We start from the raw sequence: 24419 nt of genomic DNA, 5'->3' as shown, positions 1-24419 counted from the left end.
AAACTAATCTATTACTACAAGGGTTATAAAAAGGAAAAAACAAAATGGCAGTAAACCAAGTATTTCTGCATCAGGAAAATGCGCTGCTTGTAACACAAATTCCTGACAGAACTGGTTTCTTCATTTCATGTGTCAAATTCGTGTCACGTACAACCAAGAGACTTCCAAAATTGTCATCTATTACTTAAGAGGCCAGCTCCAGTAACCCTTATAGTCTCTTTAGAAAAAAGTGCTTTGAAAATCTGAAGCTTATGCTAAAGGGAAAAGGAGCAATTCACCGTTACTTCAAAGAATAGATTCAGATGTCACATATGCCTTGATGATTATAGAAGCGATTTACAACATGCAATAATGTCTTCTGCCTTTGGCTCTAGGGCAGTATAAAACTCAGTTAATTCTATAACCATATTCCAGTACCATAGCCATTTGGAACAGCGGAAATGTTGACTTGACGATTTCCCACTGGGTGCAATGGAAAAGCACAGGATTGCCCCTTGCTATGTGCACGTGTATTGAGTGGGGTTGGGGAGAAAAAAAATTACATTCCTGTATGCATATATTAGATTACCCCTTTCACAATACTGAGACTAGGAAGATTTGTTGGGCTATGGGTAAACAGTAGGGGAGAGAGTCCAATTGGATAAAGGAATTGCCACAGCTCAACCGGCCTTCTCCTTTTGCTCAATGTGCATACTTGAATTGATGATAACTTCTTTGAAAAAGCAAAAACCAAGTGTAGAGTGTGCCAAAACTATAGGCGGAGTTGTAATCTTTCTTCCCATCAAGTGCTTCCCAGTTACGCCATCGCTCATGTGCACCAGAAATAGAACAGATGTATTTTAACTTCATTCTCATCTCTATTATTTCCTACAATGTTGTGTTTCTTCTGAGCCCATAATCCTCTCCATCATAAAGACTGACTACTTCCAGCTTCTGAACAATGTCCCACCTTAGCTCAACTGTAGGTGAACATAAGAAATAGTCTCTGTGGCTCTTTCAGCCTTCTCCACTAACTAATAAGATAATGGTTGATCTTCTACATCAATTCAACCTTCCTGCACTTTCCCCATATTCCTTAATTCCTTTAGCATCCAAATATCTTGTGACCTCTACCTTGAGTATTCTCAAGTTCTCTGGGGTAGAGAATTCCAAAGATTCGCAACCTGATGATCGCAGCCTTAAATTGCCAACCCATTCATCGGAGACTCTGAACATGTTCAACATTTCCTCGCCGGGGGAACATTTTCTCAGCATCTACCCTGCCAAGTTCCCTTAAGAATTTTGTGTTCAAATGGACAATCTTTCGCTCTTCTAATCTCCTGAGAATATAGGTCTAATCTACTCAATCTCTCACGAAAAGACAATCTTCTCCTCCCAGAAACCAGCCAAGTGAATCTTTGTTGCTCCCCCTCCAGGGCAAGTATGTCCTCTTTAGGTTAGGAGACCAACACTATACACTTGTCCAAATTCAATAGTGGGGATAAGGGATCAAGTGTGGGAAGATGTGATAAATTACAGAGAGAAGACAAGGCAAGGTGTTAACAAGGGAAATAATAATCAGGGTGTGGCAAGAAGGGGCAGAGCCTATAAAGTTAAGAGTAAGCCGGCAGATAAGGTTAGAAGTTGAGAAAAGTATTTAGATGCCTGCAGTATTATTAACAAAGCGGATGAATTGAGAGAGCAAATAAAAATAAACATATATGAACTTATAGCCATAACAGAGGCATAGCTGCAAGATGACAATGGCTGAGACCGGAACAGTCAAGGGCACATGACAATTTGAAAGGGCAGGAAGCTAGGAGAAGGTGGAGGGGTAGCTCTGATAATTAAGGATGATTACATTAGAGTGGGATGGCCTTAGTTCTAAAGATCAAGATGTAGAATCGGTTTGGGAAGAGAAAAAATAGTAAGTATAGGAAGTCACTTTTGGGAATAGTTTACAGGCTGCCTTACAGTAAACACACTATAGGATGGAATATATAGGATGAAATAATGGGTGATTTTAATCTACATATAGATTGGACAAATCAGACAAGATGAGTTCATAGAGTATCATAGAGCTAACCAGAGAGCAGATTATTCTAGATCTGGTAAGATGCAACATTACAGGATTGATTGATGACCTCATAGTAAAGGAGACCCTATGTAGCAGTGACCAGATCACAATTAAATTTCACATTCAGTTTGAGGGAGAGAAGACTGGATCTAAGACTAGTCTTTGAAACTTAAACAAGGGCAATTATGAGGGCATTAGAACATAGATAAGGTAAACTGGGAAATTAAGTTAAGGGATAGAGGAATAGAGATACAATGGCAGACATCTGAGGAGATTTTTCATGACCCTGAGCAAATATACAGTCCTGTGAGAAAGTTTGCACTGTTTGAGAGCAGATTTCCACTCCACCTGACGAAGGAGCAGTGCTCCGAAAGCATATGGTATTTAGAACATAGAACATAGAAAGCCACAGCACAAACAGGCCCTTCGGCCCACAAGTTGCGCTGATCATATCCCTACCTCTAGGCCTATCTATAGCCCTCAATCCCATTAAATCCCATGTACTCATCCAGAAGTCTCTTAAAAGACCCCAACGAGTTTGCCTCCACCACCACCGACGTCAGCCGATTCCACTCACCCACCACCCTCTGAGTGAAAAACTTACCCCTGACATCTCCTCTGTACCTACCCCCCAGCACCTTAAACCTGTGTCCTCTCGTAGCAACCATTTCAGCCCTTGGAAATAGCCTCTGAGAGTCTACCCTATCCAGACCTCTCAACATCTTGTAAACCTCTATCAGGTCACCTCTCATCCTTCGTCTCTCCAGGGAGAAGAGACCAAGCTCCCTCAACCTATCCTCATAAGGCATGCCCCCCAATCCAGGCAACATCCTTGTAAATCTCCTCTGCACCCTTTCAATGGCTTCAACATCTTTCCTGTAATGAGGTGACCAGAACTGCGCGCAGTACTCCAAGTGGGGTCTAACCAGGGTCCTATAAAGCTGCAGCATTATCTCCCGACTCCTAAACTCAATCCCTCGATTAATGAAGGCCAGTACGCCGTACGCCTTCTTGACCGCATCCTCCACCTGCGAGGCCGATTTAAGAGTCCTATGGACCCGGACCCCAAGGTCCTTCTGATCCTCTACACTGCTAAGAATGGTACCCTTCATATTATACTGCTGCTTCATCCCATTGGATCTGCCAAAATGGATCACTACACACTTATCCGGGTTGAAGTCCATCTGCCACTTCTCCGCCCAGTCTTGTATTCTATCTATGTCTCGCTGCAACTTCTGACATCCCTCCAAACTATCCACAACACCACCTACCTTGGTGTCGTCAGCAAACTTACCAACCCATCCCTCCACTTCCTCATCCAGGTCATTTATGAAAATGACAAACAGCAAGGGTCCCAGAACAGATCCCTGGGGCACTCCACTGGTCACTGACCTCCATGCAGAGAAAGACCCCTCCACAGCCACTCTCTGCCTTCTGCAGGCAAGCCAGTTCTGGATCCACAAGGCAACAGCCCCTTGGATCCCATGCCCTCTCACTTTCTCCCCATGCCCTCTCACTTTGCTACCAAATAAACCTGTTGGACTTTAACCTGGTGTTGTGAGACTTCTTACTGAGAAAGAAGCATTCCAGGAGGTAAATGCACCATTTGTGGCTAACAAAGGAAGTTAAAAATAGTATTAAATTGAAATAAAAAGTGTACAATTCTGGCAGGTCAGAAGATTGGATAGAATATTTTTTAAAAACCAAAGAATGCCTAAAAGCATAATAAGAGGAAGCAGTTAAGAGTATGACAGCCAGCTAGAAATATACAGATAGATCGTAAGAGTTACCATAGAAACCCTACAGTGCAGAAGGAGGCCATTAGGCCCATCGAGTCTGCACCGACAACAATGCCACCCAGGCCCTATACCCATAACCCCACATATTTACTCCACTAATCCCTTTAACCTACGGATCGCAGGACACGAAGGGGCAATTTAGTATGGCCAATGCACTTAATCCGCACATCTTTGGACTGTGGGAGGAAACTGGAGCACCCGGAGGAAACCCACGCAGAAAAGGGGAGAATGTGCACTCTCCGCACAGTGACCCAAGGTCCCTTGAGCTGGAGCTGTGAGACAGCAGTGCTATCCACTGTGCCACCATGTCGCCCATAAGTTGCTACAGGTATTTAAAAATGGAAAAAGTAAATTGAGCATTGTTCCTCAAGAAATGGGGGAAGTAATAAAGGAAAGTAAGGAAATGGCTGATGAATTGAATGGATCTTCACACTTAAGAATAAAAAACATTCCAGAAATAATTGTGAAAGTGAGGAAAGAAGTTAAAAATATTACAATCATCAGAGAAAGGGTACTGAGAAAATGATTAGAACTAAAGGCTGACAGGTCCCGACGAACTTAAAGGAAGTGGCTGCTGAGATAGGAGGTGCATTGCTTTTAATTTTCCAAACTTCCCTAGATTCTGGAGATATCCCATTAGAGTGAATCTAACTCTTGTATTCAAAAAGGAGGGAGACAGAAAGTAAGAAACTACAGGCTTAACATCAGTCATGGGGGAAAGAAAAGATGTAGGAGCAGGAGTACCATTCAGCTCATCAAGCCTGCCCAATCATTCATTATGGCTGAGCTGCTTGTGGTCTTAACTCTACTTTAGTGTCTGTCCCCCATAACCCTCAATTCCCTCATCAATCAAAAATCTGTCTAACTCTGCCTTTGAATAAATTCAACAACTTAGCCTCTACTGCTCTCCTGGGAAGAGAATCCCATATACGAACAACATTTTGAGAGAAAATATTTCTCATCTCCATCTTAAATGGCAGACCTCCTATTCTTAAACCGTGTCCCCTGGTTCTAGTCTCTCCCATGAGTAGAAACATATACCCGGTATCTACCGCATCAAATCCCCTCAGGATCTTATATGTTTCAATGTAATCACCTCATTCTTCTAAACTCCAAACACCCAGCCTGTTCAATCATTTTTCAGAAGACAAGTTCCTCATCTCAAGAATGAGTTGAGTGAACAAATGTTGGAATCTCTGATTGAGGAGGTTACAGCTCAATGTCATCAGGTAGAGTCAACACAGTTTTGTGAAAGGAAAATCACAAACGTCTTGAGTTTGGATGACCCTTCGTCGGAGCTCTCATCCAGACTTGAAACGTTAACTCTGTTCTCTTTCAACAGATGCTGTTGAGATTTTCCTGCATCTCCTGTTTTTGTTGTTGATGAAAGTAGGGAAGTTTTGCTACAGTTGTACAGGGCATTTATGAAACCACATCTGGAGAACTGTGGACAGTTTTGGTATCCTTCAAAATTGACATAATTGCATCAGAAGTAACTCAGAGATGATTCATTCAAATGCTAGGATGAGGGGGTTAATTTCTGAAGAAAGGTTGGACCTATATCTATTGGAGATTATTAGGAAAATCTTATTGGAACAAAACATCCTGAAAGAGTTCGACAGAATGGATGCAGAAAGGATGCTTCCCCTCATGGGAGTGATCAGAACTAGGGGACAAAATTTAAAATAAGTCTCCCATTTATGATAAAATCATAGATTCCCTACAGTACAGAAGAGGCCATTCAGCCCATCAGGTCTGCACTGATTCTCCGACAGAGCATCTGACCCAGGCCAACTCCCCGCCCCATTCCTGTAGCCCCACACATTTCCCATGGCTAATCCATCGAATCTACACAACTTGGAATACCAAGGCACAATTTAGCACGGACAATTTGCCTAACCCAGGAAATCTTTGGAGTCTGGGAGGAAATCGGAGCACCCAGAGGAAACACATGCAGATACTGGAAAAATATGCAAAACTCAACATAGAGTCACCAAAGGCTGGAATTGAACCCAGGTCCCTGGAGCTGTGAGGTAGCAGTGCCGCCCTTAGAGATAGAGACTGGAGATTTTTTTTCTCTCAGAGGGTCATGAGTCTGTGGAACTCTCTTCCCCAGACAGTGGCGGAGGCAGGGTCATTGAATTGGAGGACAATAGATGTTTGACTAACAGAGGTATCAAAGGGTATTGGGGGGAGGTGGCACAGAAATCCCAGTCACATCAGCCATTATCCTATTGAATAATGGAGCAGGCTCATGAGGCAGAATAGTCTACGCCTGCTCCTAATTCAAATGTTTGTATGTTCAGTCTCCCTCTCTGCCTTTAGGATCATCCTTAACAGCACCTGTCTCCACCCTCCACTGTTTACCATTTATATAGATGATCTGGAGGAGGGGACGGAGTGTAGGGTAACGAAGTTTGCAGACGACACAAAGATAAGTGGAAAAGTGAATCATGTGGAGGACGGAGAAGATCTGCAGAGAGATTTGGACAGGCTGAGTGAGTGGGCGAGGATATGGCAAATGGAGTATAACGTTGATAAATGCGAGGTTATACACTTTGGAGGAAATAATAACAAATGGGATTACTATCTCAATGGAAACAAATTAAAACATGCTACCGTGCAAAGGGACCTGGGGGTCCTTGTGCATGAGACGCAAAAGCCCAGTCTGCAGGTACAACAGGTGATCAAGAAGGCAAATGGGATGTTGGCCTATATTGCGAGGGGGATAGAATATAAAAGCAGGGATGTCTTGATGCACCTGTACAGGGCATTGGTGAGGCCGCAGCTGGAATACTGTGTGCAGTATTGGTCCCCTTATATGAGGAAGGATATATTGGCATTGGAGGGAGTGCAGAGAAGGTTCACCAGGTTGATACCGGAGATGAGGGGTTTGGATTATGAGGAGAGGCTGAGGAGATTGGGTTTGTACTCGTTGGAGTTTAGAAGGATGAGGGGGATCTTATGGAGACTTATAAGATAATGCGGGGGCTGGATAGGGTGGAGGCGGAGAGATTCTTTCCACTTAGTAAGGAAGTTAAAACTAGAGGACACAGCCTCAAAATAAAGGGGGGTCGGTTTAAGACAGAGTTGAGGAGGAACTTCTTCTCCCAGAGGGTGGTGAATCTCTGGAATTCTCTGCCCACTGAGGTGGTGGAGGCTACCTCGCTGAATATGTTTAAAGCGCGGATGGATGGATTCCTGATCGGTAAGGGAATTAAGGGTTATGGGGATCAGGCGGGTAAGTGGTACTGATCCACGTCAGATCAGCCATGATCTTATTGAATGGCGGGGCAGGCTCGAGGGGCTAGATGGCCTACTCCTGCTCCTATTTCTTATGTTCTTATGTTCTTCCTTTAGAGCATCTGCTGGTGAAATCCTCATCCATGCTTTTGTCAACTCTAGCCTTGACTGTTCCTCATCAGCTTCCCATTTTGAATGTGTATTGCAAACTCTAAAATGTAATTCCTTTATATTATGCATATGCTTCAACCATTCCCTTGAAGAAAATGGTGCTATAACTCTCTGGCTGAGTTCACACAGGATTGGGAAGATATGGACAAAGTACTCATTTTAAAATTGGTCCAGAAAATCTGAGGTTCAGTCCAGTCTAAACAAAAAGAGGTAAAGTTCTCTTATGTCTGGTAACTGGTTTTATTTTTCTAATCAATATTTTTAGTGCAAACAGTGAGGAGTGATGATATTTGGGAGGTATTACTAAATCTAATAGTGTGAGGGAAGTGAATTAATCTCAGTCAAGAAATGGTCATTATCAGTGGCAGGCTCAGCGATCAGGTCATTTGAACCCTTTAAGGTTATTTAAATAATTTCCCTTCTCTTCTCTCACAAAGAACTTAGTAATGTCTCGAAGCCAGTTCCCTCACACACAGTGAAGTTTGCAACTCCTTGTGACCATGCACACAGTGGCACATTCCTGTCTCATTTCCTCAAATAGGTGGATTCCAGTAATTATCACAGTTACTGGATCTCAATCCAAGAAACAGGATAAGGACAAAAAAAAATACAGTCTATGCCTTCAGAAGTACAAACAGAAAGAATGCAAACTCACTTCAAGATTTCAGAGGAACAGTTTGAGTTTAGAGCTTAAGGCAGGTCATGTTAGACTGGAGACTTTTGTTTTGAAATAAGATAAAAATCTGATTGAAGGGAAAACAATCAATTTGCACAAAATCTTAAACTTTGCCTGGTTGCTTCATTCCCATGTCATCCACAGGTCGTGAAGATTAAAATAATTCAGCAAATTCTTAACTGGTACACTATGAAGCCACTAATCACTACTTATACAGTGCTGTTGAGTAGCGGTACAACTCTAAACTTTATTTTTAACAACGTAAATCATCGTATTGTGCAAAGAAAAAAATTGTTGTTTCTTTTAGACGGTGTCAACAAATTATGAAAACTGGTTGTTTAAACCTATCTGCAGGTCTGGTCTGCGGCTGGCAATGATAGTTCAGGCTTCGAGCATCACATGCACACCAGATGTTAGGAAATTTCGCAACTGGCTGATATTTTTGAAACTTAAGAGATAAACAACAATTCTCATGCTGTTCACTAGATCTAGACCTAGCCTAGACTTAGAAACTTAAGAGACAACATTGTTGACTGCATTTAGAGCAGACACCCCATTTCAATCCTTCCTCCTCAACGCAGTCAAAGTCAGCAGGTCTCACCTCCCGCCCCATTTTATCCTCAATTTGTGCCATGGAACAAACCCGCTGCACAAAACCATGCAGCAATGAATGTAACAGCCAATCTAGTGTGTCCATGACACCTGGATTTGTTTTCATGAAATGTTAAATGAACCATGTTCAAGTGCCACTGAGTTTGCTCTTTAACATTTTGTTGAAATGTAAGTAAAACAAAATTCAATCACTAAAAAAATAAACAAAATCTGTCAGGAGTTATTTTGAAAGAGGGGCAATTTAAATACTAGAAATAAATCCTTAAAACTTGAGTATCAATGATTTTTTTCTTAATTTCATTTACATATGTGCATCAAATTTGCATTGCTGCATTCTAATACTGCTATTAGAAAATGTTCATGATGGTTTATTTTGTTTTAAATACAAGCGGGCCAAGTAAAATACATATCCTGCCATGTGAATTCTCCACGGTGGATGGTGCAACACACTTTTTATACGAAAAGATGGAGCACAAATTGCAAATACAAATGTTTCACCCTTCTTCTATCACTGTATTTTGAAATTAAATATTTATTTTGGAAGACACAGGTGGCTTAGTGGTTAAGGCCATGGCTTTTAACCTCTGGCCATTCCCCCCCCCCCCCCCAAGTTCAAATCTCTGAAGGGAGGAGGCCAGGATTTTTGAGGAACTGCACACTCAGGCCTTTCCAAGGATGTAATCTTTTCAATTTATTGCTGACTTAGGATCATGCAAGTTTCCTAGCAACAGACAATCTTTTACACTGAAAAGTCAGGTTCCTGAACAACTCGAGATGAAAACGTCCCTATTAACAACTGCAACTGCAAGATCCCTGCACTTGCTTCGGTTGCTCCACTTTGGAAGGAGCTGGATGTTTTGCAATGCATGATTATACGGGAATGAGTTAAAGCACTATACATAAAATAAATAATGAATCAGAAATGAATGGTCTTTTTCAGACTGGCCTTTATGCTAAATGCGATTTCACTGAAGCCCATTTTTAAAATGATGTCGCTGAATGTCAGTAACACTGATACAGGTTTAAATACTAGAGTGGCCACATAAAAGCTTTTAAGTGATATTATAAATCTCCCTGTGCCTTTCAGAAAAGCCTGTGTTGAATAAAAATGCATTGCCCCCTCTGCCTTTAAAATATTCACCTCTTCCATTTCAGTCATTTTTCTTCCAGCCATGATATAATTCTCTCGACAGTAATCACTTCATCAGTGGTCATGCTATTCAGAGTAACCTTGCGCACGAAGATCACTGTTCAGCTTACTTGGGAACGGGAAACTGGTTTGATGTTGGACAAGATCATCACCAGATAAAGGTGTGCAGACAGCTGCCATGTCACATTTAAACTAAGAAATTAAAAATTGTGCTTGTGCAGCAGAATTTAAGAAAGTTGACAGCAATGTGCAATGGCGAATAGTATCTAGTTAAGAGTCAGACTATTAGTAGTGAAACCACTGGCATTGTGCTCGAAGTAAAATTTCCTCTTCCAACTTGGTTAGAGTCAGGTCAATTCAAAGTCAATACCATTGAAATGGAAAAACCCAAAATATTTGAGCATTCTATCTTCCTTCCAAACTTTCTATCTTTTTTCCAACACAGAAGTGTCCTATCGCGTTGGGAGAGGGACCAAGCTGAAAACTCATGCAATCTATACAGCGATCAAAATGTTACTGTGTGTCAAAACAAAATACACAAGAGAAATGTGATGACATTGGGGGGGAGAGGGGAAGGTACTGAGTGGAGTCCCAGAGCTAATATTTGGAACCCTCCTTGTTTCCCATATGCATGAACAACTAGGATATCAAAATCATGTAAAATTTGCTGAGGACACTAAAATAGAGAGCAGCAGTGGAGACATGGGACTCAAAAGATTTGCAGAAGGATTTAGAGCAGACAACTAGAAAATGAACTTAATAATGTAAATGCGAAATATTGCGCACGAGATTTTTAAAAATCTGCCACATGTATACACAGATTAGTGCTGAAAGTCAGCTTTAGAAAGAGGTTTGCAAGTGGTGGCCCTATATAGTCCTGTAAGAATGCTCAGCTCAGTTCCTCTCCCAAAGCTTTAGGACACTTACAAGTTGGAAAATTGATAAAAACTTTGGAAGTAAACTAAAATACTCAAAATTTATCACTACTCTACTCACCATAATATTGCTTTGCTTTTGTATTCTATGCCTTTATTTATAAAGTATGCCTTATTGACCACTTTCTCAACCTGCTGTACCACATTCAATGATTTGTAACACATGTACTCCGATCCATGTGTTCCTGCACACCTCTTAGAATTTTATCCTTTATCTCATACTGCCTGCCCTCACTCTTCTTTCCAGAATGTATTCTTCTACATACCTCTGCATTAAATTTCATCTGCTATGTGTCTGCCCCTTCTACCAGCCTGCTTATATCTTCTCAAAGCCTATCGTTATATCCTCCTCACAGTTCATAATACTTCTGAGTTTTCAGTCAACTGCAAATTTAGAAATTGAAGAGTGAAAAGTAAATTTGCCACAGATATCAGGGAGAAATTTTTATTTAAAGAGCAATTATTGTTTGGATAAAACTTCCAATCAAGGTAGATGAAGCAAAAACATTTTGTTTCAAACTAGTTGTTCAAAATGCAGCTGGGTGCTCAAATGGCATAGTCTGAGAGTTTATATATGACTGTGTGAGAGTTTATATGTGACAGTGTGAGAGTTTATACGTGATGTGGAGATGCCGGCGTTGGACTGGGGTAAACACAGTAAGGAATCTAACAACACCAGGTTAAGGTCCAACAGGTGTATTGGTAGCAAACACCACTAGCTTTCGGAGTGCTGCTCCTTCGTCAGGTGAGTGGGAGATCTCCCACTCACCTGACGAAGGAGCAGCGCTCCGAAAGCTAGTGGTGTTTGCTACTAAATAAACCTGTTGGACTTTAACCTGGTGTTGTTAGACTCCCTACAGAGTTTATACGTGACAGTGTGAGAGTTTATATGTGACAGTGTGAAAGCTTATGTGACAGTATGAGAGTTTATATGTGACAGTGTGAGAGTTTATGTGACAGTGTGAGAGTTTATATGTGACAGTGTGAGAGCTTATATATGACAGTATGGAGTTTAAATATGAGTATTTATAAATAATGGTATGAGAGTTTACATATGACACTATGAGAGTTTATATATGACAGTATGAGAGTTAATATATGATAGTATGAGATTTGGAAGGGTGTGGTTGAACAAGGTGTTCACTTCCCAGTTAATTGTAGCACTGTCAGATTGCCCCTTTCAATCGCTATTCAATTTAAATAATTGCATCTAATGCCCCTCATTGAAACCTTTCCATCTACATGGGCCTGTAAATCAAGGGGTGCACTTAATAGAAAGTCCCACATGGCAGATTGGTTAAGAAGGTTAAGGCTCATGGGATACAAGGAGAAGTGGCTAGATGGGTGGAGAACTGGCTTGGCCATAGGAGACAGAGGGTAGTGGTCGAAGGGTCTTTTTCCGGCTGGAGGTCTGTGACCAGTGGTGTTCCGCAGGGCTCTGTACTGGGACCTCTGCTATTTGTGATATATATAAATGATTTGGAAGAAGGTGTAACTGGTGTAATCAGCAAGTTTGCGGATGACACGAAGATGGCTGGAATTGCGGATAGCGAAGAGCATTGTCGGGCAATACAGCAGGATATAGATAGGCTGGAAAATTGGGCGGAGAGGTGGCAGATGGAATTTAATCCGGATAAATGCGAAGTGATGCATTTTGGAAGAAATAATGTAGGGAGGAGTTATACAATAAATGGCAGAGTCATCAGGAGTATAGAAACACAGAGGGACCTAGGTGTGCAAGTCCACAAATCCTTGAAGGTGGCAACACAGGTGGAGAAGGTGGTGAATAAGGCATATGGTATGCTTGCCTTTATAGGACGGGGTATAGAGTATAAAAGCTGGAGTCTGATGATGCAGCTGTATAGAACGCTGGTTAGGCCACATTTGGAGTACTGCGTCCAGTTCTGGTCGCCGCACTACCAGAAGGACGTGGAGGCATTGGAGAGAGTGCAGAGAAGGTTTACCAGGATGTTGCCTGGTATGGAGGGTCTTAGCTATGAGGAGAGATTGGGTAGACTGGGGTTGTTCTCCTTGGAGAGACGGAGAATGAGGGGAGATCTAATAGAGGTATACAAGATTATGAATGGTATAGATAGGGTGAACAGTGGGAAGCTTTTTCCCAGGTCGGAGGTGACGATCACGAGGGGTCACGGGCTCAAGCTGAGAGGGGCGAAGTATAACTCAGACATCAGAGGGACGTTTTTTACACAGAGGGTGGTGGGGGCCTGGAATGCGCTGCCAAGTAGGGTGGTGGAGGCAGGCACGCTGACATCGTTTAAGACTTACCTGGATAGTCACATGAGCAGCCTGGGAATGGAGGGATACAAACGATTGGTCTAGTTGGACCAAGGAGCGGCACAGGCTTGGAGGGCCGAAGGGCCTGTTTCCTGTGCTGTACTGTTTTTTGTTCTTTGTTTGGTATTACTCTGCTTCAACCCCACCCCCACAACTGAGGCAAATCATGAATACTCTGCTGCTACAAATCAAGTTCAAACAGTCTCTCAATGGTAACAAGCAAACTTTTCCCCAAAGGGTAGAAAAACAAACACAATGCTGGATATCGGTTCATGTAATTCAATGTAATTTTAAAAAGGGAGGCAATGGCATAGTGGTATTGTCACAAGACTAACATTCCAGAGACACAGGGTAATGCTCTGGGGACCCAGGTTCAAATCCTGCCATGATAGAAATTTACAGAGAGGCAGGGGTGTCATATTGTTGCTGGACTAGCAATCCAGAGACCCAGGGTAATGCTCTGGGGACACGAATTTGAATCCCACCATGGCAGATGGTGAATTTTGAACTCAATAGAAATCTGTAATTAAAAGCCTAATGATGACCATGAAACCATTGTCTTAAAAGCCCATCTGCTTCACAAATGTCCTTCAGGAAAGGAAATCTGTTGCCCTTACTTGGTCTGTCCCACATGTGACTCCAGAACTACAACAATGCAGTTGACTCTTAAAAACCCTCAGGGATGAACAATAAATGCTGGCTGGCCTAGCCACACATTCCATGAATGAGTAAATAAAAAATAGAATACATAAAAATCCAAAATATGTCTGAAAGAAACTTGAAACATCAGAGAAAATGTTGGTAACAAGTGCAGGGGCAAATTCCTTTTTGGACTGGCTAGATCGTAGAAATCATAGAAACCCTACAGCACAGAAAGAGGCCATTCGGCCCATCGAGTCTGCACCGACCACAATCCCACCCAGGCCCTACCCCCATACCCCTACACATTTTACCCATTAATCCCTCTAACCTACGCATCTCAGGACACTAAGGGGCAATTTTAGCATGGCCAATCAACCTAACCCGTACATCTTTGGACTGTGGAAGGAAACCGGAGCACCCGGAGGAAACCCACGCAGATGTAGGTACTGGTGTGATTCTGATGTGGCCTGGTTGGAATCTCTCTGTTTTATTTATATGCAGGGTTTGGAAATAAGCACAGAAAAACATGACTGATATTTGTTGTTGATAGCAGGCTAAAGGAAATCGCAGCAGCAGGAAAATGCAGGAAGCTGAGAGGTCTGTCAGCAGAGTGGGCAGATCAACAGCAGGTGTAATACAAAACATAGAAATATGAAGGGTTATATTTAAGACACTTACTGAGGGGCAGGAGCAGAGAGATCACTAGGGCAGATACATGGATATTTCAGGGTGTAAGTTCAGGGAAAGAGGTTGTTTAAAAAAAAAAGAGAACTGGAATTCTGAACACAAAAAAGTTTTCATGTTGAATTTATATCAGGCACTGGTTCACCCGCAGTTGGACCTCTGCATGCAGTTCTGGGAACCCCATTGTAATAAGGATGTTAGAGCCTCAGAAGACTTACCATGGAGTAGAGAAAATCAAAATTCAAGTTTCACAGTACAATTTGTATATGTTCTATACAGGCTTCCTACCAACCTACCTCACTTCACCCTATCAACATACTGTTCCATTTCCTTCTCCCTCACATCCTTCTTCTCAAAATGAAAAGATTTTGAAGGCGTGAACAGGCAAAGATTCTCACTTGTTGGCAATTGGTAGGTAACAAGGGAACAGAGGCCGAGGACTATCAATTGAAAAGAGAGAGCGAGGAGAGCTTGGAATGCTTGACCACAATAGCTATTCAGGCAGACATTGTGTCATTTCAAAGAAAATTGAATAGTTAAGTTTAATGGAAGCATTTAGAAGGATGTAGGTCAACTGGAGGGAAACTTACAAAGTTCCATGGGCTGAACAAACCCCTTCACTCCTCCTAATCATTTCACAAAGAGTCTAGCCATTACAAAACTGTTGCTACTCATTCCCACTCTGATGGGATACAAATTTCAGGTTGCTTCAGGAATGAATACAATACCTAAAAATAAATTTAGATTGAACAAGACCTCAACGCTTTTTACCATTATTCTAATTGATGGGAAACAAATTTCTTCACTACTTCCCCCACCCGTTTGCCACAACTTTAATAGAAACTCTGCCCGAATCTATAAATGGGGTTCCAGGCAAACCTGTGCCAGCATTATGTCCTGAATAAATTTACCTGCATGAGCAAATCAATGGATCTTTTAAGATTAGTCTCATACCGCAAGCAAAATGTTCATTAATAATTTTCAACTACCCATCTTAGAATGGGTTCATAACTTTGTTTTCAAATTTTTATTCCATCCAAAAAAAAAACAATTCAAATTCGAATTGAATCCAATTCATGGTCTCCACAAGAGAGATAAACAAGATTCCAACTGACAAGATGAGGCATTGCACCCCATCTTGGGCTTGACCTGACACTTCATCTGAGCCAAAAGGGTTTGTAACTTTACTTGTTGTTTGACGGAAATGATCGCCACATAAAAATATCGGGCCAAAAATTCACTTGACTTTTACAATCAATAACCTATCTCAAAGTTTCTCAAGAAATCTTATTTTTCCCTTGGCTATGATTTGTTTGAAATGAGTGAAAACCAGCATGTGTGAATTAACTCGTACAGCAGGCAGCAAGGGTGATAAACATACACAATGCACGACTCGGGGATTTTAATGACTGTTTGCTGTCGTCATGGTAACAATGTTCCTGCTACATCACTTAGGCTGCTACAGCAAACTGGGTTGTTATTGACAATCCTTACCTGTGGTTATCTGTTCAGCCAAGGAATCAAGATTAGCCTCATCAGCTACTGCCAAAAGGTAAAAGGTCAAAAATTAATAAGGTTAGTATCCCCCATTCCACGTGCTTCATTCCAACCCACTCATTCCAAGTTAGAGATTTCAGTTGTTACAGGTCATGCAGATCATACTTCTTGACAAGCAAGCACACATATTATAATTGCCATCCTTCAAAAATTCGTTCATTATCATGCATTTGTTGTGAGGTGTTTTAAGCTCAATTTAAAAATCATTACCTTATTTTGTGTTAGAGCATTACTTCAAGCTAAAGCCACACATGGGTTTTTGTAGTTTTTACATTGATTCAGCTATAAATCAGCAGTCTATCATTTCACCGCTCCAGCAGGGTCGTAATAATTCAATGAAGGGACAAATCTAGAAAATGATTTTCAGCATCCCGTGGGCCAGAGAAAATGAGAATTCCCGACAAGACTCCAATCGTATTTTTTGAAAGCCCACAAATTTCATTTTTAAAAAAGAGGTGCCCGGATAGGGTGTTGCATCTTCTTAAAATACATTATGTTTAACATAATCGCACTGTGACCAGGTTATGCCTTGCAGTTGTGATCGGCTTGCACTGGACTCCTATTATGCCTTTGTTCCCCAGTGCTGATAGGTACTTGAATCAACTGATTAATCAGTTGCTCATCCTCTCATCATGATCATCAGTACTGATTTTAATTTCTTTGCTTTTTTTTGAAGTATATACAGTCCTGAATCGGCACTCTGAAAGGAATATTATTCAGGTGATTAAATTCCACTCAGGAGTTAGTAAAAGCGGGGCTATCAACGAAAAGTCAATAAAAGAACAGACAGCACCTTTCAAATCCTTAGGATGTTCCAAATCACTTTAAAGCCAATTAAGTTCTTGTTAAATGTAGTCAGTGCTCTAACATAGGCAACTGCGACAGTCAGTTTGCACACAGCAAAGTCCCATAAAAACGATGAGAGAAGTGGGCAGAAAAATTGTTCTAGTGGCATTGGTGAACATGAAAATTGGCCAATTGGTGACACTGTTCTTCTTTGAATAGTTCACAGGACATTTTACATCCAATTCAACAACGGCTTATCATCTCACCCAAAAGCCAGCACCTTTGACAATGCTACACTGAAGTATCGTACTCAAATCTCCAAAGTGACTGAGCCAATGCCAACTGTTATAAAAAGCACTGATATCAGGATGAGAGAGTGAACAACTGATTAATCAGTTCCTTAAAACGCTGGTCAGAATTGAGCAGTAGTAAACATGGGGGATGGAAAACAAGGATAAGCGATCATTTGTGTTACTAGCTGGATCAATTACAATAATCAAGTCCGACTACTAGCTTTGCCACATTATTTGACGTAAAAAGATACAAATCTTCTGAACTAATTGTACAGCACATTGACAGAATCAGAACATCATTCTATACAGGGCTCATTCTTGGATTACCAACAGTGAGTGACCCTCTCAGCGCTTAATGAACGGCGTTACCCAAAGTTCTGCAGCATATAATTCAAAACGTGAAGGTGTTTTGTTTGATCATATTAAAAGCAACCAACGTGCAGAATTAGATTCAAACACCCAACTCTGCCAAGTTCATAACCTCAGTAGCGGCAAGGGAATAGGCGGAGTTCAGGCATCCACCCCAGGTGATTATGAAGAGCCATTAACAAAGCCACTCCTTTTACACAACTTCAATTTGGTTGGCTCAACAGCAGCATGGATGAATGCCTGCAAGGAGGTTTCTTAATAGGGGTGAGTCGGATACATCACTGTCCATTTTGCTACCCCTCCAAAAAAATATATATAAAATGTTCACTTTGGAGCAATAAATTTGTAAAAATTAGATAGCTCGCATTTATTTTTACAGTCAGGCCAATTTATTAACAAATACCTTTATTTTCCTGCATTGCCTCTCTATCCTTTGAAGGAGTGGCTCATGCTGCACCACATGGATGGTTGTAGATAATGGGTCCAAGCAACCATTCACGAGGCAGAGGGGCGGCACGGTAGCACAGTGGTTAGCACTGCTGCTTCACAGCTCCAGTGTCCCGGGTTCGATTCCCGGCTCGGGTCACTGTCTGTGTGGAGTTTGCACATTCTCCTCGTGTCTGCGTGGGTTTCCTCCGGGTGCTCCGGTTTCCTCCCACAGTCCAAAGATGTGCGGGTTAGGTTGATTGGCCAGGTTAAAAATTGCCCCTTAGAGTCCTGAGATGCGTAGGTTAGAGGGATTAGTGGGTAAATTTGTGGGATTGTGGTCGGTGCAGACTCGATGGGCCGAATGGCCTCCTTCTGCACTGTAGGGTTTCTATGATTTCTATGAGTGGACTATAGGACATTTGGAGCTGGTGTGCAGAAGATTGTCGTCTCACCAGTTTTGAGGCATTGAATTGTGCATTTTCATCCTGCCTTTCCCGCACTGGGTTTTCCGAGAGACCTTCAAACTTTTTTTATTCCTGAATTTCCAATCAATACCAGACAGATTTCTATCATTTTGTTTAAGCAATTTCTCAACAAAGTGATCTGCTTGGTTCAATTTAGATACTTATCAATCTAATCACTCAATACATCAAATAAAAATATTATATATATTAATATTTTTATAATGTATCATCTTATTTTCTTTTTCTCCCACCTCAAAGTCATTTGCATGTAATACGACTGGGATTTTTTTCAAGATGATCTGAGTTTCAGGAAAAGGTTGGGGGGGGGGGGGGGGGGGGGGGGGGGGGGGGGCGGTTGGGGCACAAAAAGAGCGTAGAATGAAATCAACATACATTTTACTCTCAGTTATTTCTTGTACTTCGGATTTGTCTGATGTATTAAAATCAGTTCTCCAGATAGTTTACCGTTCAGCAGCCCAAATTAACAGACCCTGACCCTCCAACTTGAGACCAAGTAATATTGTTACAGCCTGGATATTGCTACCTAAACCTGTCTTGTCCTAATCAGGACAAACACAAGAATGCCAAATTTCAAAGAATCACAGCGATTTATACCACAGGAGAAAAGAGATGGTGATTGAACAGCAACTGACTCTGATTGGCCAAGGCATTGTCATGGAGAAAGCTTTTGGCTCCCCAAGCTGCCAGTTAATTCAAAAAATGTGCAAGGCTTGAAAATATGTCTTTTCTTTTCAGAGAACAGGTTCCTGCGTACAACTGTATATTGATTCTAACAGATGTAAATGAGCAACGTTATGAGTCTGACTGATTATATTAAGTTGGTTGTTAGTGTAGCTAGTAGTGAACTCAGGATTGTTCAGCAAGTGCTGCTCAATTGTGGAATCACATCTAACAGTAGACGTTTTGTTTTGGGTTTTGCAAGTGCAGGTTGGTTGACTGTAGTCTGTATTCTGCCTAGGACAAACAGCCAGAGGAACATATTGTTTTATTCAATCATTTAATCATTGGAACGTATGGCCTACACACCTAGATCACACTGACACTGAATTTCATACATAATGTTGCTCAATTGTGTGGTCGGCCTTATTGGCAATCTTGTAAATAGGGTCCTAGCCATTTCCTCACCTTGCAAGCTTGATACAGAAATAAAGCGCATCAAAGCTATCTTGCAGGACAATGGCTTCCTGATCAGATCATTGTTCACTGTATATCCCACAAAATTGTAAATGGGTCAAAGCCCACCACTTTCAGAACTGAAAAGTGCTCGCTCTACCTCAAATTATCCTGGAAAGGCAAACTCTCAAAAATGTATACAGCAGGCTAAGTGAGCCATTTCATGCTGCTACTATGCAGCGGTGCCACCATTGGTATTTTCCACTAACAGGATGCTGTTGTCAGTCCAAAAAAGATATTGTCCACCACACAATTGAAAATATTGTGCATGAATTTCAATGCCAGTATGATGCCAAGTATGTAAGCTTCACATTCCAAGGATTGGCTGATCGAATAAAACAACACTGTTCTTCCAACTGTTCGGAAAATGCAGATTATGGAACTAGTCAACCAGCCAGTGCTTTCAAAACCCAAAAGAAACAGCTACTGTTAGAAATGATTCCATGATTGGGCAACACTTGCTTAACAACCCTGATTGTGCGAATAGCTCTACCGATAACCAACTTGATATAATCTGTTAAACTCATAACGTGGCACATTTATGTTTGGAAGAGGCAAGATGCATTCACACCCAGCAACCTACTCTTTGCAAACAAAAGAACAGACGCTGGAGTGTGGTTACTAGGGGACTTTCACAATAACTTCATTGCATTGTTAATGTAAGCCTACTTGTGACTCTAATAAATAAACTTTTTTAAAAATCTTTAAATATTCAAACCTTCTGCCTTTTTTTGAATTACCCAGAAGCTTGGAGAGTCATAGAGGTTTACAGCATGGAAAAAGGCCCTTTGGCCCAACTTGTCCATGCCACCCATTTTTTAACCACGAATGCCATCCATTTTTTACCACGAAGCTAGTCCCAATTGCCTGCATTTGGCCCATATCCCTCTATACCCATCTTATCCATGTAACTGTCTAAATGCTTTTTAAAAGACAAAATTGTACCCGCCTCCACCACTACCTCTGGCAGCTCGTCCAGACACTCACCGCCCTCTGTGTGAAAAAACTGCCCCTCTGGACCGTTTTGTATCTCTCCCCTCTCACCTTAAACCTATGCTGTCTAGTTTTAGACTCCCCTACCTTTGGGAAAAGATGTTGACTATCTAGCTGATCTATGCCCCTCATTATTTTATAGACCTCTACAAGATCATACCTAAGCCTCCTACACTGCAGGAAAAAAAAAAGTCCCGGTCTATCCAGCCTCTTCTTATAACTCAAACCATTGAGTCCCGTAGCATCCTGGTAAATCTTTTCTGTGTTCTTTCGAGTTCTGGAGAGTCTATAGTTCACTGCTGCCTTCGACATGGCAGCACCTCAGCCAGAATTGACTTGCCAATCAGCACCCCTTTCTCCTGTTGTATAAAATGCTGTGATCGTTTGTAATTGTATTATGGTCTTATGGTAATTTGGCATTCCTGCATTTTTCCTGATGAGCACAAAACGAAAATCTTTGGAAACATGTCAGCCTTCAGCAATATTCAAGTTTGGTATTACCAAGTGACTGCTTGTTATCCAAACTGTTCTCTAGCTTAACTAACAGAAGACAAGAAATAGGGTAAAGGCAGGGCTGTCCTTATGTGTCCAATGTGAGATATTTAGCATGTGCGTTCAGTCATTGTTAATGATGGACTTGCACAATTCTAAGGAAACAAAAAAGAAAATCTATTTGGTCCTTACCTGGTGGCTGCAAGATCATGTAACTAATAATACCTAGACGCACATGCCAATTTGTCACATTATTGCCAATAATGAAAACATATGGCTTGGTTAACAAGAGGAGATTGCTTATATGCAATTCCATTGAACTAAAGGAAATCATTTTGAACCCTACTGACAGGCCAGCAATAAAATGTTCAAAATAGGAATATTTTTAATAATTCTGTACTCATGATTAAGAAACCATGTCATTTAGTAACTACTACCTGCTGTTCAAAAGAATGGCATTAGGAAGACCAAAATGATCCGAGGTTCCAACAATAAAAAACATAGCTGCACAGGTTAAAAATACAGTTGAGTTCTACCTAAATCCATGCTTTTAGATTTCCGTGTTTTAACAAAGTCCAGCTGAGTGGCATCTCCAAACTGTTTGGTACGTTTTTCAGACATGCTCTGACGTCCGAATCCCTCTCGCTGGAAGGCAATGGCAGGATCGACATCTGGACTTAAAACACTAGGGAAACAGAAAAGCATAATTCTTTATATATATATATTTTAAAAACTAGAAACAAAGAATCAGTACGATAACTCTTGACAGCAGCTGTAGGGAGGTCATTGTTCTGAGTGGCATTGTCTTATTAAGGAAAAGCTCCAAAATAACTTGCGTGTTTCTATAACGTACTTGCTCAACACACTAAGAAAGGCACAAGGTATGAACTGCTGCTCATCAAAACCTAGACTTTGAGCGAACCAGATTTAATAGACAAACTGCTGTCCTTAAACAGCACAAACTAGTGTGGAAAATGTCATTTTCACTCTTGGCAGGAAAAGTGGCTTGCTGTGTTTGAACTCGTGTGTGATTACTTGTGATGTCAATCACAGAATACCCTGTCACTGCATGTTAAATAAAGTTGTCCTGTAAAATACAATCCAGTTTTTCCATGATGCTGACCTTTATGGAAAGAAATTCTGCCCAAGTATAAACTCGCAATGAATCACCATAGATTCAATGACTATGGGAAAATGGCTACATTTGTACACCATGAGGGATCCACAAACATGAATTAAAAACTCAATTTCTGTATATGGTTAGATGCTGGGGAAGACTTGTAGAGACAGAGAGAGATGCACACATTAAGTTGACAGCCACATACATCAATAGAAAGGGACAAAAGACACAGATACCCCTTTCAGGAGGACACACATTTTTGTCTTATTTATTCATGGGATGTGTGCAGCATTAGTCCATTTCTAATTGCTCTTGGAAAGGTTGCGGTGAGCCACCTTCTTGAACTGTTGCAGTCCATTTGGTGTAGGTATAACACATTGTGATTAGGAAATTCCAAAATTTTGACTCAGTGACAATGAAGGAACATTAATAGGTTTCCAAGTCAGGATGGTGTGTGACTTGGAGGGGAACCTGCAGGTGGTAGTGTCCCCATATGGTTGCTGCCCTTGTTCTTTTAGTTGGTAAAGGTCATAGGTTTGGAAGGTACTGCTGAATAAGGCTTTGAGAGTTGCTGTGATGCATCTTATAGATGGCACGCACTGCAGCTACTGTGCGCAACTGGTGGAGGGGCGAATGCTTAAGTGGTGAACAGGGTGCCAATCAAGCAAGCTCTTTTGTCCTCGATGGACAGCCTGGATAGTGTTGAGTTTTCTTGTGTGTTATTAGAGCTATATTCATCCAGGCAAGCGGACATTATTCCATTAACCTTTAAGTTCACTCCTGACTTGTGGTGCCTTGTAGATAATGGACAGGGGAGTCAGGAGGCCAGCTACTCCACACATCAATTCCCAGCATCTTGCGGCCACAGAATTTATATGGCTGTTAAGAGTTTGACCATAAACCTATGATGACCCCCGGGGTGTTGATGATGTGGACTCAACAATGGCCTTGCTGTTGAACATCAAGTGGGGATCATCATTTCCTGGCACTTGTGTGGCTAGAATGCTACTTGCCACTTAACAACCCAAGGCCTGAAAGTCATCCAGGTCTTGTTGGACAAAGGCACAGATAGCATCAGGAGTCGTGAATGGTGCTGCTGAATGTTGTGCAATAATCAGCGAACATCCCCATCTCTGAACTTATGTTGAAGGGAAAATCATTGATGAAAGTAGTACACTTCTTTGAGGAACTCTAGTAGTGATATCCTGGGCTGAGCAGATCGGATGACAAAGCCACAGTCATCTTTCTTTGTGCCATGTATGAGTCCAGCGAGTGGAGAGTTTGCCCCGATTCCCATTGAGTTCAATTTTGTTAGGGCTCTTTAATGCCATACTTGGTTAAGTGTTTCCTTGATACTGCATTGGGAGGGTTATCAAAGAAAGGCAGCATGTCAAGATTGAATAGTGGAGCTGGAATGATATTCTGGGGAACTGCTTAGTTATATTGGCGATCAAAAATTTGGTACAGAAAACTGGGTGTAATTTGCTTGATTGCACATTTACCACGGAGAGTGGGCTTTGTATGCTTTTGATTTTGATTTGTTTTGACATATTGTCACACATATTGGGATTCAGTCAAAAGTATTGTTTCTTGTGCGCTATACAGACAAAACATATCATTCATAGAGTACATAGGGGAGGAGAGTGCAGAATATAGTATTACAGTCATAGCTAGGGTGTAGAGAAAGATCAACTTAATATATGGTAGGTCCATTCAAAAGTCTGATGGCAGCAGGGAAGAAGCTGTTCTTGAGTCGGTTGGTACGTGACCTATAAAGTTATTGAAATTTGTATGAAATTCTCCACATTCAAGTGATATCAAAGATTTGCATTCTAACATCACAAGAAGCAGGTGGTGTTTCATGCAGCCACCATTCCCTTTATTACAAAACTACAACTGTACATATTATGGAAGGGAATTCAATAGATAATATCTGTTTCCAGGCTAAATATTAGCTACAATTCTAATACATAAAACACAGTATTAAGGGACAAGTGACAGATGTATGCACCAAAGTACCAATTTATTACATTTATTCTTAAGAAATATAGGGCCGTTAAGCAGAATATGCTTCCCTCTTAAATTACACTGTTAGCAAAGGGTGAAAGATACAAAAATGAAAACGATTATTGTTTCATGCCTAATATAAAAGACATGCAAGAAGAATTTTGCTTTTTATAATATGCACTAAACAGGTTCATCCTTAAATGGCTGAGACTGGATTTGCATCCATTGCTTTACAAACAACACAGCAGAAACCACTCTCAAATACTGGTAGCAAACTCTTCAAGCGATCAGCAGTTAGCCTGCTGTCAAGCAAAGGATTTATTCAAGGCGCTTACTGTCGACAGCAACAGAGACCGAGGAAGGATTGCAGCATAATAAGCTAACCAATGATCCTGGTCATAAATGAGCTCTTAATGGTCACAATAAGTTGCAAAAAATAGATCACAGCTATT

At 41.3% G+C, this 24419-nt stretch overlaps 1 protein-coding gene across 4 annotated transcripts in view; it reads right to left on the bottom strand.

Moving 5' to 3' along the window:
- pard3aa (par-3 family cell polarity regulator alpha, a) overlaps nucleotides 1–24419 on the bottom strand; it is an 847887-nt gene that overhangs the window by 216920 nt on the left and 606548 nt on the right. For 2 of the 4 annotated variants that reach the window (XM_078233098.1, XM_078233104.1), the window contains exons 17-18: nucleotides 21377–21525; nucleotides 15758–15805 (exon numbers count right to left, since the gene is read on the bottom strand). In XM_078233098.1, the coding sequence (XP_078089224.1) occupies nucleotides 15758–15805; nucleotides 21377–21525 (197 nt within the window). The remainder of the gene's footprint in view (nucleotides 1–15757; nucleotides 15806–21376; nucleotides 21526–24419) is intronic. The other 2 variants (XM_078233102.1, XM_078233103.1) reach the window with 2 other exon arrangements.

This window comes from Mustelus asterias, chromosome 2 (assembly GCF_964213995.1).
Source record: "Mustelus asterias chromosome 2, sMusAst1.hap1.1, whole genome shotgun sequence".
NCBI classification, from domain to species: Eukaryota; Metazoa; Chordata; class Chondrichthyes; order Carcharhiniformes; family Triakidae; genus Mustelus; species Mustelus asterias.
The sequence above is the reverse complement of the archived record's forward strand: the minus strand, read 5'-3'. Positions and strand labels throughout refer to the sequence as shown.